Source organism: Nymphalis io, chromosome 18 (genome assembly GCF_905147045.1).
Source record: "Nymphalis io chromosome 18, ilAglIoxx1.1, whole genome shotgun sequence".
In the NCBI taxonomy this organism is placed as follows: domain Eukaryota; kingdom Metazoa; phylum Arthropoda; class Insecta; order Lepidoptera; family Nymphalidae; genus Nymphalis; species Nymphalis io.
This window is the reverse complement of record NC_065905.1, coordinates 7,366,577-7,382,445: the sequence shown is the minus strand read 5'-3', so window position 1 is coordinate 7,382,445 and position 15,869 is coordinate 7,366,577. Positions and strand designations below refer to the sequence as shown.

Here is a 15,869-nt window from a genome sequence, read left to right as displayed (position 1 = left end):
ATACTGTTTTTTTTTTTAACTTATTATTATTTTGTTACATTTACATTTTATTTGTCAAAAGTGTGTGTTGCTACTTCTGTTAAATATTATTAGGTTTGCATAATTCGATGGAAAACAGTAATTGGCTCTATAGTCTGTATATTGTATTTTTAATGTCAACGTATTTTGTATCATGCTGTTTTTTTCCTTAAATAAATAAATAAAATATAAGCATCAAAACTTATTTGAAAAAAGAATTAATTGTATGATCGACTCCATAAAAAACTTTACAGAAAAACGTGTAAATTGAGGCAATTGACATTGACAGTAGACTTTGAATTTATAAATATTTCAAACATGAAATAACTAATATGAACATATATAAAATTATTCAAATATTTATAAATAGGTTTCGCCCACGTATTAGAAGGGAAAGCAAACGTTAGGCATAATAAAGTACGTAGCTTATTTCCTCTTAGGGTTTAAGCTTGCTTTATACCAAATTTCATCAAAATCGGTTCAGTAGTATATCCGTGAAAGCGTAACAGACAGTCAGAGTTAATTTTGCATTTATAATATTAGTATGTAGTACCATCAGTAACAGTACAATAACAGCCTGTTAATGTCCCACTGCTGGGCTAAGGAGCTTATTCCACCACGCTGCTCCAATTCGGGTTGGTAGAATACACATGTGGCAGAATTTCATTGAAATTAGACATGCAGGTTCCCTCACGATGTTTTTCTTCACCGTCAAGTACGAGATGAATTATAAACACAAATTAAGCACATGAAAATTCAGTGGTGCTTGTCCGGGTTTGAACCCACGATCATCGGTTAACATTCACGCGTTCTAACCACTAGGCCATCTCGACTCATAGTATCATCAATATAACGTAAATCAATTATTATAACATCGATTGTCGATTAATTTAAAACTTAATTAAATAATTTCATTAGCTAGAATCTTATATCAAATAAAAGAAGTTTAAATTAGAGATGAACGTAGAAGATCTAAGTAGATAGTTTTTTTCACGATACAGAAAAACATATTAATTCGTAAAATATTTATTTATCTACGTCGAAAGCTTCATCAAATTGTTCTTTAGTAATTTTCCTCTTTTTAAGCTTCTTGATCAAAGCCACATCGGCCGCCAGTTCGTTTAATTCTTCTTGCGTTACTGCTTTCCTCTTTTTGCCACTTTTGCCTTCTTCTTTGTGCTTCTTTTTTAACTCTTTCCGCTTCTTTCTTTTCTCTTTATTCTCGAGCTTATTTTGTTTCGCTAATTCCCATGGCTGTGTTTTTAACTGGAATTGAATTATTGTACACTATTAAACTACTCATTATTAATGTTTATGATTATAAAAATAATCATTTATTTACTAGAATGTTTGTGCAATAGGATGATAGATAACAAAAACAGTTTCGAGAAAACCGTATTTATCGGTTTGTTTATAAAAATAAAGCTTATTCGTGCAGTAAACTTTTTTTACGTTAGAAATATTGTCTCATCACTCTATTACTATAATTTTGAGTTTTGTGTGTGTGTGTGTGTTGTGTGACAAGCATTGGAGCTTATAAAAGCTTAAACTTGAGGAACACTCCGAAATATAAGCTTATAGAAACGTAAAAAAAGGTACAATATTCCAATCTATATAGAATACCCAATATTGCCTTTTTTAATAAGTATATGATTTGCTGTGTTATATGAAACAAAACGATATTTACCATTTTCTTTTTCTTCTTAGAGGGCCACATGCCCGTCTTTTTGTATTCTTCTAACTTCTGCAATCGACTTGCTTCTTTCTGTTTATCTTTGTACGGTATGCTATTGTAATCTATCTTATCTTTTGGCCCAACAAACTGTTTCTTATGTTCTTCCTTTATCTCTGGCATCAATGGCAGTTTCAATAGTCCATAGCTGGTGGCAATGTGGCCTAGGGGTAGTTCTTTTAATTGTAGAAGAAGGTTGCATTCATGTTTGGAATACGCTCTTATATGAGAAACGAAGGCGCGTTGACCTTTGTCTAGAACCGCTCTGTCACTCTTCTGTTGTTCGTGAAGTATAGAAAGGACCTAAAATAATTTGATAATATCAGAATTCATTAAACTACTGTAACGAATACCTGAATATTCAACCACTACGTCATAATTTGGTGTTAAAATAATCACATAAAATAGTAAGTCAGTTTAAGGTGATTAAACATTTAGGCTCATTGAGATAAAGCAACGCGAGTTGAACTTACTGGTTGCGGTCGGACTGATTTTGTCAAGAAATTGTTAGGAGTGTTTTTAATTATTTTATTTGTTATAAAAACAGTATTTTACTATTTACTACCATCCAATGCCTGTATAAGTGCCCCCCAACAAAGCAAATAAAATTCAAATTTTATCTTTTCATCTATGAAAGAAATAGCTACTTTATCTCTTAGCTTCTGCGTGATCTTTATTTCGTCGGTTGAGCTTCTCCAGTCCACGAGTTCCACGCGCTGGTTAGCGCGAATAAAAGGTACGTAGGCGTCCTCTGCCGGCAGCAGAGGCAGCAGCGAGCAGCCTCGTGCCCCCCCGCGCGCCGTGCGCCCCGCGCGGTGCACAAGCGCCGCCGGGCTGCTAGGTGGCTCCCACTGCAGCACCCACTGCACCTCGGGGATGTCTAGCCCTCTGCAAGCGTTCCCCGCCTCTCACTACACTATTGAACTATTACGCCAAATGTGTGCCAGCACACTTTCTGGGCTTCAGAAACAAAAATACCGTATACCAATAATTGCCATGTACAAAATGCATACAACATTATACTATCGTGTTTGCGACTTTATTAGCATACGGAAAAGTCCTTATGTATTCCGTCGTGACACAAAAAACCTACAGCATACATATTTTCTCATATATAATAACACTATGCAGGTTGATTAAAATTCAAAGGCCCTAGCAGGTTAGAGGGTCCCTCATTGCACTTTTATTATTGCAAAAATCTACCTATTAAACAAAAAAAAATTAACTGCATGCATATATCTGCTATATCAAAGAACAAAAAATTCTAATAAAATCGATGCGAGTAGATTGAGATAATCTGTCAAAAATTAATTTACAACGATAAAATACCAAATTTTCAATGTAAATCACCTCGCCATTAAATCAGTACACAGTAAGATTGTTTTCTCAGCGGCTCTAAATTTTTCCAGTATTTTATTTCGTTTTAACTTCATTTTCCCATGTATGAAGAATATTTTTAAATCAGGCAGCAGTGCTGGAAGTACATCTGCCCAGTAATCGACACAGGCACAAGTTGGTAAAAAGAAAAGACCTTTCGAAATTTTCCTGTTTCTTATAAAGTTAAGTAGAAATAAAAATTTATCCTCCGGCTGCACTATTACATAATAATTTTCTAATGCAATTGGAGTACTGATTGATGATTTTTCTTTAACGCTAATTAAAACGGGGTTTCTTAGACCAGCTCTGACAAGATCTTGGAGTTCTTTTGTCTGTGTTGCGGAAAAGAGACCAGTGCGACGTTGCCGGGGCAAGTATTGCAATATGGTTGTGAGAGTAGCACTGAAACCTAAGTCCAGAAGACGATCTGCTTCATCCAGAACTAAAAAATCCTGAAAAATTTTAAGAATATTAGCTCTACGTCCATTAATACCGTATCCATATATATTAGAATATAAGTGTTATAGTACCTACATTTAGAAAGTTTTCGTTATAAAGAAAACATAGCAAAATTTACAGAATGGGTAAGCACTGATTTATTGTTCATATTTTCTCATCATATCTTGAGAATTACTTTAGAAGTAAAATTACTTAGCTTTTAATGGTAATAGTACTTCAATTGACAAGCTTAATTTTCCATTGTTCAATAAATAATACACAAAGCTCAAACTCCCACTTTGCTCTGTGATAAATGTATGCTTATAGAAATATTGTTATATAATATATTAATTTTGATTGAATTAAATAAAAATTATAAATTATTCAAAATCAAAGGGAAGTAAAATTCATATAAAGAATATATTTATAATTGTTTTCATTTTTGTGTCAATTAATTTAATTAATGTTTTATTAACAAACCAATTTAAAATAAAATATTTATCAATTTTATTGCTATAAATTAGTTAAAACAATCAAACATTGTAATTAGAATAATAATTAACTCATTAAATATACATAATACCTTCAGATGAGGTGTAAAAAAAGAAAAAATATATTTTGTATTTTTTTTATTTTAAAGAATGTATGTACCAGGTCTTTGAGTCTTCCAGGTAAATTAAGATATTTTCTTTCAGCTAATAAATCCTGAAATCGCCCAGGAGTGCAAACTACTATCTGTGCTCCTTTCTTCATACTTTCGGCATCTACTTCTATGGGTCTGCCTCCCACAAGCAGGGATAGCGTTAAATGCTTTAACTCTGGTTCTTTTTGAAATTCTTCTATTACCTATATGTAAAACAAACATGATATTATACATATTTAAAATTTATAATAAATTAACAATATTTAAAAACTTAAGCCATACTTTTTTCATTCATTTTAATTCCATTATAGTGTTGTTATAACTAATAGCAAGTTAGTTATGAAAAGAAAACAGTATAATTAACATTACCCTAAAAATTTGTGTAGCTAATTCTCTTGTAGGCGATATGACAACTGCATAAACAAAGTCTTTTCTAAGCGGTGTTTCTTTTTCTCGTTTGATTAGCATCTCCAGCATAGGAACAACGAATGCTAGCGTTTTACCGGAACCAGTAACGGCTTCTGCTACTACATCTTTGCATGACAAAATAAGAGGGATAACAGCCGCTTGTATCGGCGTCATTATCTTAAATCCCTGCTTATCAATGCAATTTAAGACTGGCGGCGATAAAGCAGGCGTAACTTTACACCACTCTTTGATAACCATTCTGACTTTTCAAGATTTACCCTAAAAAATAATAAGACTAAGTTCGATACACACATCACAATCCACATGAGTTTGACTTTGACGTTTGAAAATTTAGACATGTGTTCATTGACACTTCGTTTCGCTTCCCCTCCATTTTGACAACAGATCCTACGTTCGAAAGCTCGGTCAAAATATTGATTAATTTGTAAAAAAAAATTACCTACATATGCAGCAACTACATCTACTTTTCAAAAAGTTTTTAGCACACACAAACAAAAGCCTACAAAACTTCCTAATTGATAATAAAAATCAAAGGCCGTCGTGTGTATACAGAAAATGTACCGATTGCAATAATTAAAATAAATTAAGAACAAGTGATCTCATACTACATCTAAGTACTAAAAATCATTTGTGTGTGATATATCCAAATATAGCAGGTGTGACATCGTAGGTAAGAATGAAGAAATTAACTGTGGACATTTTCAACATCAATGATGTCATCGAATTTGGTTCAGTTTTGTAAATAGTTTATGTAAGTGGTAGATCCTGAAGAGGGGGTGAAAAGGGGTCAGGATCAAACGGCAATAAATTTGATTATTATTATATTTACAAGTATAATATACATTTTATTATAATTGCATTGCTTATAAATGCAAAGCGACTTTTGCATACTAAATAACTTCTCTAAAGTACACAAAATAAATCTGGTGTAATTTATATCATGTTCTATTGTTGTGTATAATATCTTTTCCCATATTTAAATGAATCACGACTTCTAAAAAAAATATGACAAAATTACTTTGCTTCTGTTTATCGATCAACGCATTATATCGTAAAACTAACTACTATATTTAGTGATCGTATTGATACATATAATTAAAGCTTAATTTGTATTAGGTAATAGAATTATTTGGACGGATATACAATTATAACATAACTATCTTCCTAACTTAAATAAAGTACTATGTTTCTATTTGTATATTAAAAGAACAGAGTGTATGACATGTATAATACTTGTAGATTCCGTCTATTTGTGATTTCTGTCTATTAACCAAAAGTATAATGATTGGTTGACCTGCTTGAAGTTTGCGTACACTTTACGTCAGCGTAAGTAATAACTATCATTTTTTCGGACTGATTTAAATACTTCATCTCTTTCACACAACACGGCACCGTAGAAAATTTTTTATTTCGTTGCTTTTGTTTGGTTAACGATGCAATTATTTTACAATTATCGATTTCATTTAAATATTAACGTTTTAAAAAATAAAAATATATAATTAGTCCCCTAGACAAGTAAAATATTGTAAACTATTAATTTTTTTATATAATATTTGTACTAAGAAATTAAAAAGTGTGCATACCCTTCAGTTATATAGTTGTCTTGAATTGAAAGATAAAAATTATGCATTAAATTATAACATTATGTATATATTAAAAACATTTTTTTCTAATGCTTTAGGCATATTTTTTTTAAATAGCGTAAGTGTTGATGAAGCATAATTACAACAAAAACTATTGAGTTTAAAATAGCTACTGTACTTCTGTGTTAATACTACTATTACTAATGTGAATAATTATATTTGTATTTAAAAATATCTGTATTGACATATGTATGTTTTTTTATAAAAGCAAAACACAACATTAAAATCTCATCCACATTCAAATCAATCTTTCCGAACATAAGTAATCAATAATCAATATGGCGCATGTTGATATGGTAAATTGACAGCTGTGTTTTGTCTTTGTACTTAATGTACAACATTGTTATGTTTTTTAAATCTCCAACTCGTTAAAAGATAAATTTAAAAATGACTAAACCATTCGGCAATAGTGACAAACGTTTCTCAATTGACGATGCCTTTGAAGAGGAAACTGATGAAGCTATAAAAGTATACGGTGCAACGGGCGATAGGTCTCCTTTGCAGAATAAATTTAAGAATGGAGGAGATTTTCTGTCTACGTGAGTATTTATTAATTCATAATAAAATATTGTAACTGGATTACATTTTAAATAAAATTTTCAAAACATGTAAAACGTGCCTGAAATAAACATGATGTTCGTGACCTTTGTGAGTCATATTGTTAGTGGGGCAAAGGCTTTTGAACTATAGCGAGCCGTTATTAGCGCCCAACAGACCCAGTTCACTTAATAATTATACTAATAGCGCTAAATAATCACTAATTTGAAACAGTACATTGGCTTGTACAGTATTGTAATATTTGTCATATACATATTATCTCATAATCTTAAGTAAGCACATACAATGTAAAAGCAAACAAAATAAATATAAAAAAATATTTCTTTTCAACCTTGATAATTAAATACACTGTGACGCATATGAGGAAGCCTTATTAATATGCAGATGATGTTTGTTGTATAAATAGTATAAGAAGGTGGTAGATGTGAACTTTTATATCATAAATATTTTTTAATTTAAATTATTTCATTTTTATATTTTTATTTATATAAGCACTATAAAAATATATTGTATATATGTGATATAGATGTTGTATATAAATGTTATAATAAGAAACAAAATATCTTAGCAATAAAATAATGGGTTGGATTTTAGAAATTTTCACCCAACATTTCCACCCAAAATTGAGATGCGCTCTGTTTTGGGTGGAAATGATGGTACCTCCCCCTACCTGTACCACTCCCCATCCCCGAGGAAACCCATGGTTACTGAGATATTCATGAATAAAGTTTTGAGGCTTAGTCACCTCCGAACTATCATTTCCTATAATTTTAGACTCAAAGAGTGTCAAATTAAAGGGGAGGGGTAAAGTGGGCTAACCCCATCCCCTTATTAATTGACATTGATACATACTCTACCTTAAGATTAGTGAATATGGGCCGATTCAGTTCTGCCACTCACTGACCTCTTGGCCATTTTTAATATAAAAAATATTTATTGTTGTTCTTTTATAATTTATTATTGTGCAATAATTGCGACCGTTGCGATGCTTCGGATGCATAGGCCTCGGCCTCACGAGAGCGCTTTGCTCCTCGAAGAAGGAAAGGAGACGCCTCTGCTACCGCTGCGGCTCCGACGGCCATAAATCGTCGGGCTGCACGGGCAAGCTTCGCTGCGCGGTCTGTGCAGAGGCCGGCAAGCCCTCTGGGCTTGGGGGCGAGGGACTGCAGGCCCCCATCACGAAAGGAACACTCCCACGTCGGACGAACGAGGCCGTCAAACAACTGAGGAAGCTAATACTCAACCAAAATGAGTACATCAAGTATTAGCTTCCTATAGTCGAAATTGAACCACTCCGCCGGGCCGCAGGACCTACTGCTGCAGTCCATGGTGGAGTGGCAGATAGACCTGGCGGTGGCCTTCGAGCCTTACTTCGTTCCTCCCCTAGCTCATTAGGTAGGATGGTGGCGGAACGGGTCCTCCCCTCTCACTCATCGAGAGGGGCTCGGGCTACGTTGTGGCAAGATGTACTCCCCCGAGTACGCGGTTGTCGGAACGTACTTCTCCCCCAACCGCAGCCTCAGCCTCGCTGATTTCGAGACTTATTTCGACTAGGTCAGAGCTAGGCAGTCGCCGAAATCTATCCTGGTTCTCGGCGACTTAAACGCGAGGTCGCGTGCCTAGGGTAACGCCACCACGAATCCGCGAGGGGGAACGTCCAAGTGTGGGTGCTACTCTCTGGCCTGTCCCTACTCAACAAGGGGCAGGTTCACACCTGCGTGCGCCACAACGAGGAGTCCGTGGTGGACGTCTCGTTCGCCACCCCTATGGTAGCACGCAGAGTGTCTGGAGAACTGGAGAGTAGAGGAGGAGGTGGAGACTGTCGGACCATCGCTACATTCGATTCCAGATCTCCACCTTTCACAGGGCGGCGGGACCCCAGAGGATGCCGACCATGCTGCCGAGGTGTTCTCTTGGCCAGTTAGACCATGAGCTGGTCAAGGAAGCCGCTATCGTGCAGCGGTGGGGTTCCACGGGACGGGAGGAGGGTGCCATCGTGGAAGAGCTGGCGGACCGCATGCACAGTGCCCTCAAAGAGGAATGCGATGCGGCCATGACGAAGACCCGGCGCAGAGCTCCACGCCGGCATGTGGCCAGCTGAAAAAAGATCTGCAGCTGGCGATAAATCAGGCCAAAAAGAAGGCGAGGGAGGAGTTGCTGGCAGGCCTCAACCGGGACCCATGGGGGCGACCGTACCGCGGGATTCGCGGAAAATTCCGCACCCAAGTCGCCCCCGTGACGGAGACGCTGCCGCCGGAACTCCTCCTGCGCCTGGTCGGGGAACTGTTTCTCCACCCAGGTGAGTTTATCTCTCCGTTTATGGCCCCTCTAGACTCTAGGCCTCCTATAGAGGACGCAGTGGCTCCATCGCTGATCACGGAGCGAGTAATGGAGATGGCCTTCGGCCGCCTGTGGGCCAAAAACACGGCACCGTGTCCGGACGGTGTTCCAGGGCGTGTTCTGTGTGACGCCCTGGAATACCTAGGTGCAAGGCTTCGGGAGCTGTTCGACGAATGTCTGAGCAGCGGGCAGTTTTCGAAACCTTGGAAACAGGGAAAATTGGTGCTGTTGCCGAAGGAGTGTCGACCACCGGGATCCTCCTCGGCATACAGGCCGATAGTGCTGCTGAACGAGACGGGCAAGTTGTTTGAGAAGATTCTCGAAGCCAGTCTCGTTCGACACCTCGACGAGGTCGGTCCGGGTCTTTCAGAGGCTCAGTTCGGGTTCAGGGCAGGGCCGTTCGACGTTCGACGCCCTGAACGCCCTGAAGACTCGGACCATGGAAGCGGTGGCCCAGGGGAAAGTGGGTCTGGCGGTGTCGCTAGACATGGCAAACGCCTTTAACAGTATCCCATTCGAGACGATCAGGGAGGCATTCCGATACCATGGGGTGCCGAACTATCTGGGGAGATTGGGCGGGGGGCGAAGGCAAGTTGGTCCGGCGTCGGGTAGGCTGCGGCGATCCACAGGAATCGGTTCTCGGCCCAATTCTTTGGAACGTCGACTTCGATTGGCTCCTGAGAGCAACGACCGTCCAGAGTCGGTGGAGGTCGGGCGAATCAGGGCTCTAGCCCAGCAGGCCCTGATCACCCGATAGAAGGAAGACCTGGGGTCCCGGACGGCCGGCCTGGTGACAGTGGAGGCGGTACGTCCCTTCTTGAGTCGCTGGGTCAAAAGGAAACGAGGCATGCTCTCGTTCAGGCTGACGCAGGTGCTCACTGGACGCGGCTGCTTCGGTAAGTACCTGCACGAGATAGCGCGGCGGGAGGTTTCGCCCTCCTGCCACGAGTGTGGTGCGCCATTCGATACGGCGCATTACACCCTGACGGAATGTGCCGCGTGGGGCCCCAGAGGCATTCCCTGGCGGCGGTTGTCAGCGGAGACCTCTCCTTGCCGAGCATCATCAACGCGATGCTCGGAAGCGAGGGGTGCTTGCCGGAGACGGTCTCCTTCTGTGATAAGATGGAAAGGATACCGCTGGTTTTTTGGTGGATATTCCGATGTTCAGGGCGCACTCGGCGCCTTGGACACCAGTGAGCCCCACATACCCCCCTCCCACTGTTCCCGTGGGGGAAACGCGTAACGTGTTTTTCCAGCGATAAAAAAAAGGTTACGTTTGACCACAACGGATCGGCCCATGTTTACACTAGTCTAAGGCAGCGCCTTGCCCATTCCTCTTAATTCGACATTATTTAAGTCTAAAATGATAGTTTAGAGGTGACTAACCTTCAAACTTTAATCATGCATATCTCGGTAACCATGGGTTTCCGCGGCGGGGGGGAGTGGTACAGGGGTTTGTAAAACTCCTCCGCGTACCTCTCGACCCCACTTTTTTTGAATTGAGATGCAAATTTCTAAAGCGTTCCCAAAATAACACTAAGAATTTATCTTTAATGTATATACATATATCTTTGCTATTATTATTTTTTAAAGATTCTTTGGAATGTTTTGTGTTTTGGTGAATTTATGGCCGAAGTATTTAACAATAGCCTTTTAGATTAAGCATAAACGCGACTTTTGCATTGCGTGCCTTGTATTTTTTGTTTTCGTGGATGCCTCCCAACTCGGAGATGATTGTTCAAGGTGTTCCTTCGCTCCGCAAATGCGGGACTCTCGACGAAAGTATTGCATCGCGGTATCCATGTCGCTGTCGCATGCGTGCCACATTGCTGATGCACATTTTGCTCTCAAAAAAAATCCTCTCAAAGCAGCCATGCCCTGAGAGGATCTGCACCAGGTGGAAAGTAAGAGGAGCATCTCTTGCTAGCTATTCCCGCAAAACGGGTCAGTCGTCTCGATTGTGAGGAGTTAACATAGCCAGTCTCTCGTTCCTGCATTGTATAGTATAACCTTTTCCATCCACCTTAAATTGATATTAATGTAAACGAAAGTATTACTACAATTTCTTATAATAACACTCAATATAAACAGGACATTCTAAATAAAGTATTTCGTTTTAAATATAATTGCTTGCAACAAAAAGAATACATTGGTTACTTTAAAGTTCCTTATTTAGTTTATTTTAAGTCATTTTAATTTGTGATGAGTACTGACTTATAAAGTACAAGTTATCTAGTTTAGAAGACAGAACTCACATTTATTCATTATTTTGGTTGAAATAAATTCTTAAGCTATTTTCAATTATAAGTATTTTAAGATAAAATTCAGATATGCCATTAAATGCATAAAAGGTAGATTTCAATTTTAATTCTAAAATGCTACTTATATTCTTACGAATTTTCTGTATATTTCTGACCATGCAAAATTTCATGATGATTGGTCTAGTAGTAAAGACAAAAGAATAACAAATAAACAAACACACTAACACAGTTATATTAATAGTTTCTTTTACGTAAAAAACCTGTTAATCTGTTACTAGAAAAAATTAAAGCAGATTTTAATTCTATATAATTAGTTAGAGATATTTATCACCTAACTATTTAAGGTGATTACTTCCTTCTGTAAAAACAATAAATAATAGATTAAAAAACGCATATTTTTTTTAATTTCTATTATTTTTTATTTATTTATAATACAAACACACTACATTTTAAGTTAACTACAATATATTAGTGAAAACCGCACTCAAATCCGTTAAGCCGTTTCTAAGATTAGCTTGCATAAACGCACAGATAAACAGCCAAAAATTCTAACAATCATTGTTTTGGGTTCTATTAAGTTGATAAAGACCCCCCGGTAATAGTTTAACTCATATATCTTCCATGTACAGGCAGCGATCAGTTACAGATTTATTATATGTAAATTTGTTTACTTACTGTAAATTTATCTCAATCTGTTTGATAAAAATAAATGTTTAAATATTATATGTCATTAGACGAGCCGGTTGGCGTGGTTGGTAGATACTTGCCTTTCGCGCCGCAGGTCTTAAGTTCGATTCCCACCCAGGACAGACATTTGTGTGTATAAATTGTCCTGAGTCTGGGTGTAATTATCTATATAAGTATGTATTTACAAAAGAAAAGTAATATATGTAGTATATCAGTTGTCTGGTTCCCATAGTACAAGCTCTGCTTAGTTTGAGATCAGATGGCTTTGTGTGAATAATGTCCCAGGATATGTTGTCTAACCTTTTTGTTTTTTTTTCTAGCAAAACTTATAAATGTACAGAAGATACAACATCACGAGACTCAGATTCACTTATTCACGAATATGTAGAAGCCACACAATCACTCTACTGCTGGAATCATCCTAAAGTGAGAGAAAATTGGAAAACCGTCTGTGCAGCTGTCATACTCCTGCTTGTTGGAGTTGGACTCCTTGGCATGGGCGCGTTTGCTGTTGCCGAACCCGAAAATGGTCTACAGGGTGCCGTCTTCTTTGTAGCTGGTATGATATGCTTTGTGCCTGGAGCATATCATGTTGTCTACATATGGCTCGCTGCTCGAGGACAAAGAGGTTACGATTTTTACCACCTACCTTTGTTTACTTGAATCATTTTATGTGCATAAGAATCCTTTTTCTTAAGTTAAAGATTAAGCTTAGGAAAATTTAATTGATGAAATAGTGGACTAATTTGCTCTCTAAATTTCAACTGCCTAAAATTTATATGATTCTTAAAAATTGTTATAACTTCCAACCACTTATATTTACTTGAAAGGTCTGTGCATACATTTTCAAAAAGAAAGTGTTTTTAAAATAAATGACCTTGCTAAACTTAAAAACTTTGGGATACAAATAGTATTACAGTTATATAAAAAGGCAAAATAATCTCTTAACATAGTAATAAACATATTATTTAGTATAGTGATTTAAACTCAAAAAGTTCTTTAATGAATACCATTTTGAAATGTCAATAATCATGAAAAAAAATATATGTATATATATATTAATTATGTTTCAAAACTATCAAGTGCCTAGTTGTATAAGTAGATATAATTTAAATGAATAAATTAATCATACTAATCTTAAAAAGTGATAAGTTTTGTTGATTTGGGTTTTTTTTTCTGAATTCATGCAAAAACTTTTTACTTAAACAGTATGAAGATCTAGTATGTTTAAATATTGCATATACTGTAATGAAATAACTATGCTGTAAAAACTGTAACAGATGAATCAAACATTAGTATTTAAATTACTAAAATGATAATGGTTTACATAATATTTTAATTTCTTCCAAAAAAATAATGTTATATGTTGTACTTTTGCAATTAAAATCAGTAGTTTCAAATGCAATAGATATAATATTTGCCCTTATCTGATATTTAAAACAATAGCATGGGGTAAAAGCCTATACTTTCCTGGCATAGGGAACACAGTGATCATGAAGGCGGTTCCCCCAGAGCGAGGCTTGTCCATTGTACTGCTGACGGGTTGACCTCTGTGATTGTCCCTAATTCGGAAAACTCGGGGTAAAAACTTAACTTATCTGTGAGAAGTTTGTTTGAACAGGTATTATTGAAATAAAATTGTTTTAGGCAACTGGCATAATAACTTATAATACATTAGGCATATTTTTTATCTGTACAAATCATTCAATATTTAACAATAGTTTTTATTTATTAAGTTTTGTGTCATCATTTAGAAAAAGCATAAAAAAAGTTTATTGATCTCTTCTATTATTATTTTAATTTTAAGTAAGTTTAAGGTATATTTATCGATGATGGAAACAATCAATTTTTTATTTTTTCAAGTGGTAAATTTAATAATTGACCATGAGTTTAATTAACTAAAATTGCGGCATTTATCAGAGTAATTATTTCGTTTCATAGAGAAGCCAAGTGTAATTTATCATTTGTAAACATTATCAACACTTATTGAATGAAATAAATCCAATATATAGATTAGAATGAATATTATTTTATATAATTATAATGTTAAATTAAATTAGAATAATAAATTTAATGTGAATTTAAAACATAATTATTAATGCTTTTTTTTAAGTTTTTAATTGTACGAGAAAAAGTCATAAAATCTGAAAAAAAAAATGTATTTAAAATTATGTTTTGTAAGAATCTGATAATTTAATGAAACATTTTAGAAATACAATATATGTACATATTAATGAAATGATAAATAAAACAATGGTAATTATAAATTATAATTAGACAAAATAATAGATAACATTCATGGTTTGTAAACATTTGTGCAACTTCATTCTACTTTTAAATAAGTGTTTCGGTAATTACAGACTTAATTAACTTAGATTGATCATGGCGTTGACTATAGAAGAATGATTTGTACTTATTGCATTACCAACAGGCATAATATAGGCAGATTGACTGCCTCATTGGTCTAATGGCTACATGTAAGGCCGCAGATCTGGAGGTCCTGGGTTCAAAGCCCAGTTTGTGCCAATAAAAAGCTATTGAGTTTTTCCGTCGAAAATTCTCAGTAGCTGCCCGGAAGTTGGTTGTCATCCTCGAAAATCCATTGCTCCTGTGCTTACACTCATTCTGGTCGTGTCGGATTGCCATCCCGACGGATTATAAGAGTTAGGCTGTAGGGAGTGCACCTGTATTTCTGCACACGCTTGTGCACTATAATATGTTCTGCGCAGTTGGCTAATCTCTCTTGTGATTAACCGACGTGGCCAAAACCGGTCTGGAGGACATTATATAGAGAGGTGGGAGGTAAAAAATTATTGTTTCAACAGCTTATACATGCATTAAAAAAAATAATACTGAAAATATTTTAACCTTTAAGAAAATTACTTAATTATATTTTATGATGTAGGCATATTAATTTTGATGAGTGCGAAAAAAAAAACATTTGAAAAAAATTAAGTATGAGTTACTGTAATGCATTCTCTATGATTTGTACAAAAACTGTTAAATTAATTTATATTTCCCTCTGCTGTTTTAATGTTAACCAATGAATTTATTAATAATAAAAAAAATAAGTTTGAAATTGAAACTTAATTTTTACAATGTTTTGCACTAACAGAAGTAGAAAATATTATAATCAAACTGAAACTAAAAATGAACTAACAATAGAATTATTCTTATACAAATTTGAGTGAATTTATTTTGAAATTTTCTTGTTTATTAAATTTTAGTAATTTTTTTAATCAAATATTATTTAGACAATTTAAAATGAGTGTCGTCTTAATAAGATTTATATAAAAGGCAAACAAAGAACTATAAAATCTGTCGAATAGATGGAATAAAGAAGTCTTAATCTATACAAAATGTAATCTGTACTAAAATATATAAAAACCTGAAATAATAATTACATTATTCTAACATTTATTTAAATTATATGTAAAACTTTTAATTTGTAACAGTAGTTTTCCTAAGTCATTAAATAAGTTTTGTTTGTACCTAATACCCAACAGTTACAGTACCCAGTTACCCAAACTCATCCGTTTTTGTGACTGATTTAGTATAGCATATCCATATTATTTCTCAATTGTTAACATTTTGTTCCTTGATCTTTCATGTCTAATTTGATACTAGGTAATGTTTGTATTATTTAGTTGAAATTGTAAATATTAATATAATAAAATATGAAAACCTTAAAAATATCTTGTTTTAATAACACATAGAGTGGTTATAATACAGATTAACATATC

General features: G+C 35.5%; 2 protein-coding genes and 1 non-coding gene across 3 annotated transcripts; 2 read left to right on the top strand and 1 right to left on the bottom strand.

The window, feature by feature from the left end:
- Positions 1-1,028: 1,028 nt before the first annotated feature.
- Positions 1,029-4,943, bottom strand: LOC126775215 (probable ATP-dependent RNA helicase DDX55 homolog). Its single transcript, XM_050497002.1, has 6 exons — positions 4,578-4,943; positions 4,217-4,411; positions 3,101-3,579; positions 2,398-2,638; positions 1,706-2,053; positions 1,029-1,284 (listed from the first exon to the last, which is right to left on the bottom strand). Exons 1-6 carry the CDS (start codon positions 4,872-4,874, stop codon positions 1,045-1,047), a joined length of 1,800 nt encoding a protein of 599 aa, XP_050352959.1. The 5' UTR covers positions 4,875-4,943; the 3' UTR covers positions 1,029-1,044.
- A 1,610-nt stretch (positions 4,944-6,553) lies between these two features.
- Positions 6,554-15,813, top strand: LOC126775237 (transmembrane protein 134). The gene is made up of 2 exons (XM_050497033.1): positions 6,554-6,819; positions 12,447-15,813. Exons 1-2 carry the CDS (start codon positions 6,668-6,670, stop codon positions 12,787-12,789), a joined length of 495 nt encoding a protein of 164 aa, XP_050352990.1. The 5' UTR covers positions 6,554-6,667; the 3' UTR covers positions 12,790-15,813.
- On the top strand, positions 13,589-13,750 carry LOC126775735 (U1 spliceosomal RNA). Its single transcript, XR_007669909.1, has one exon. It is a non-coding gene; the product is annotated as a U1 spliceosomal RNA (small nuclear RNA).
- Positions 15,814-15,869: the final 56 nt, after the last annotated feature.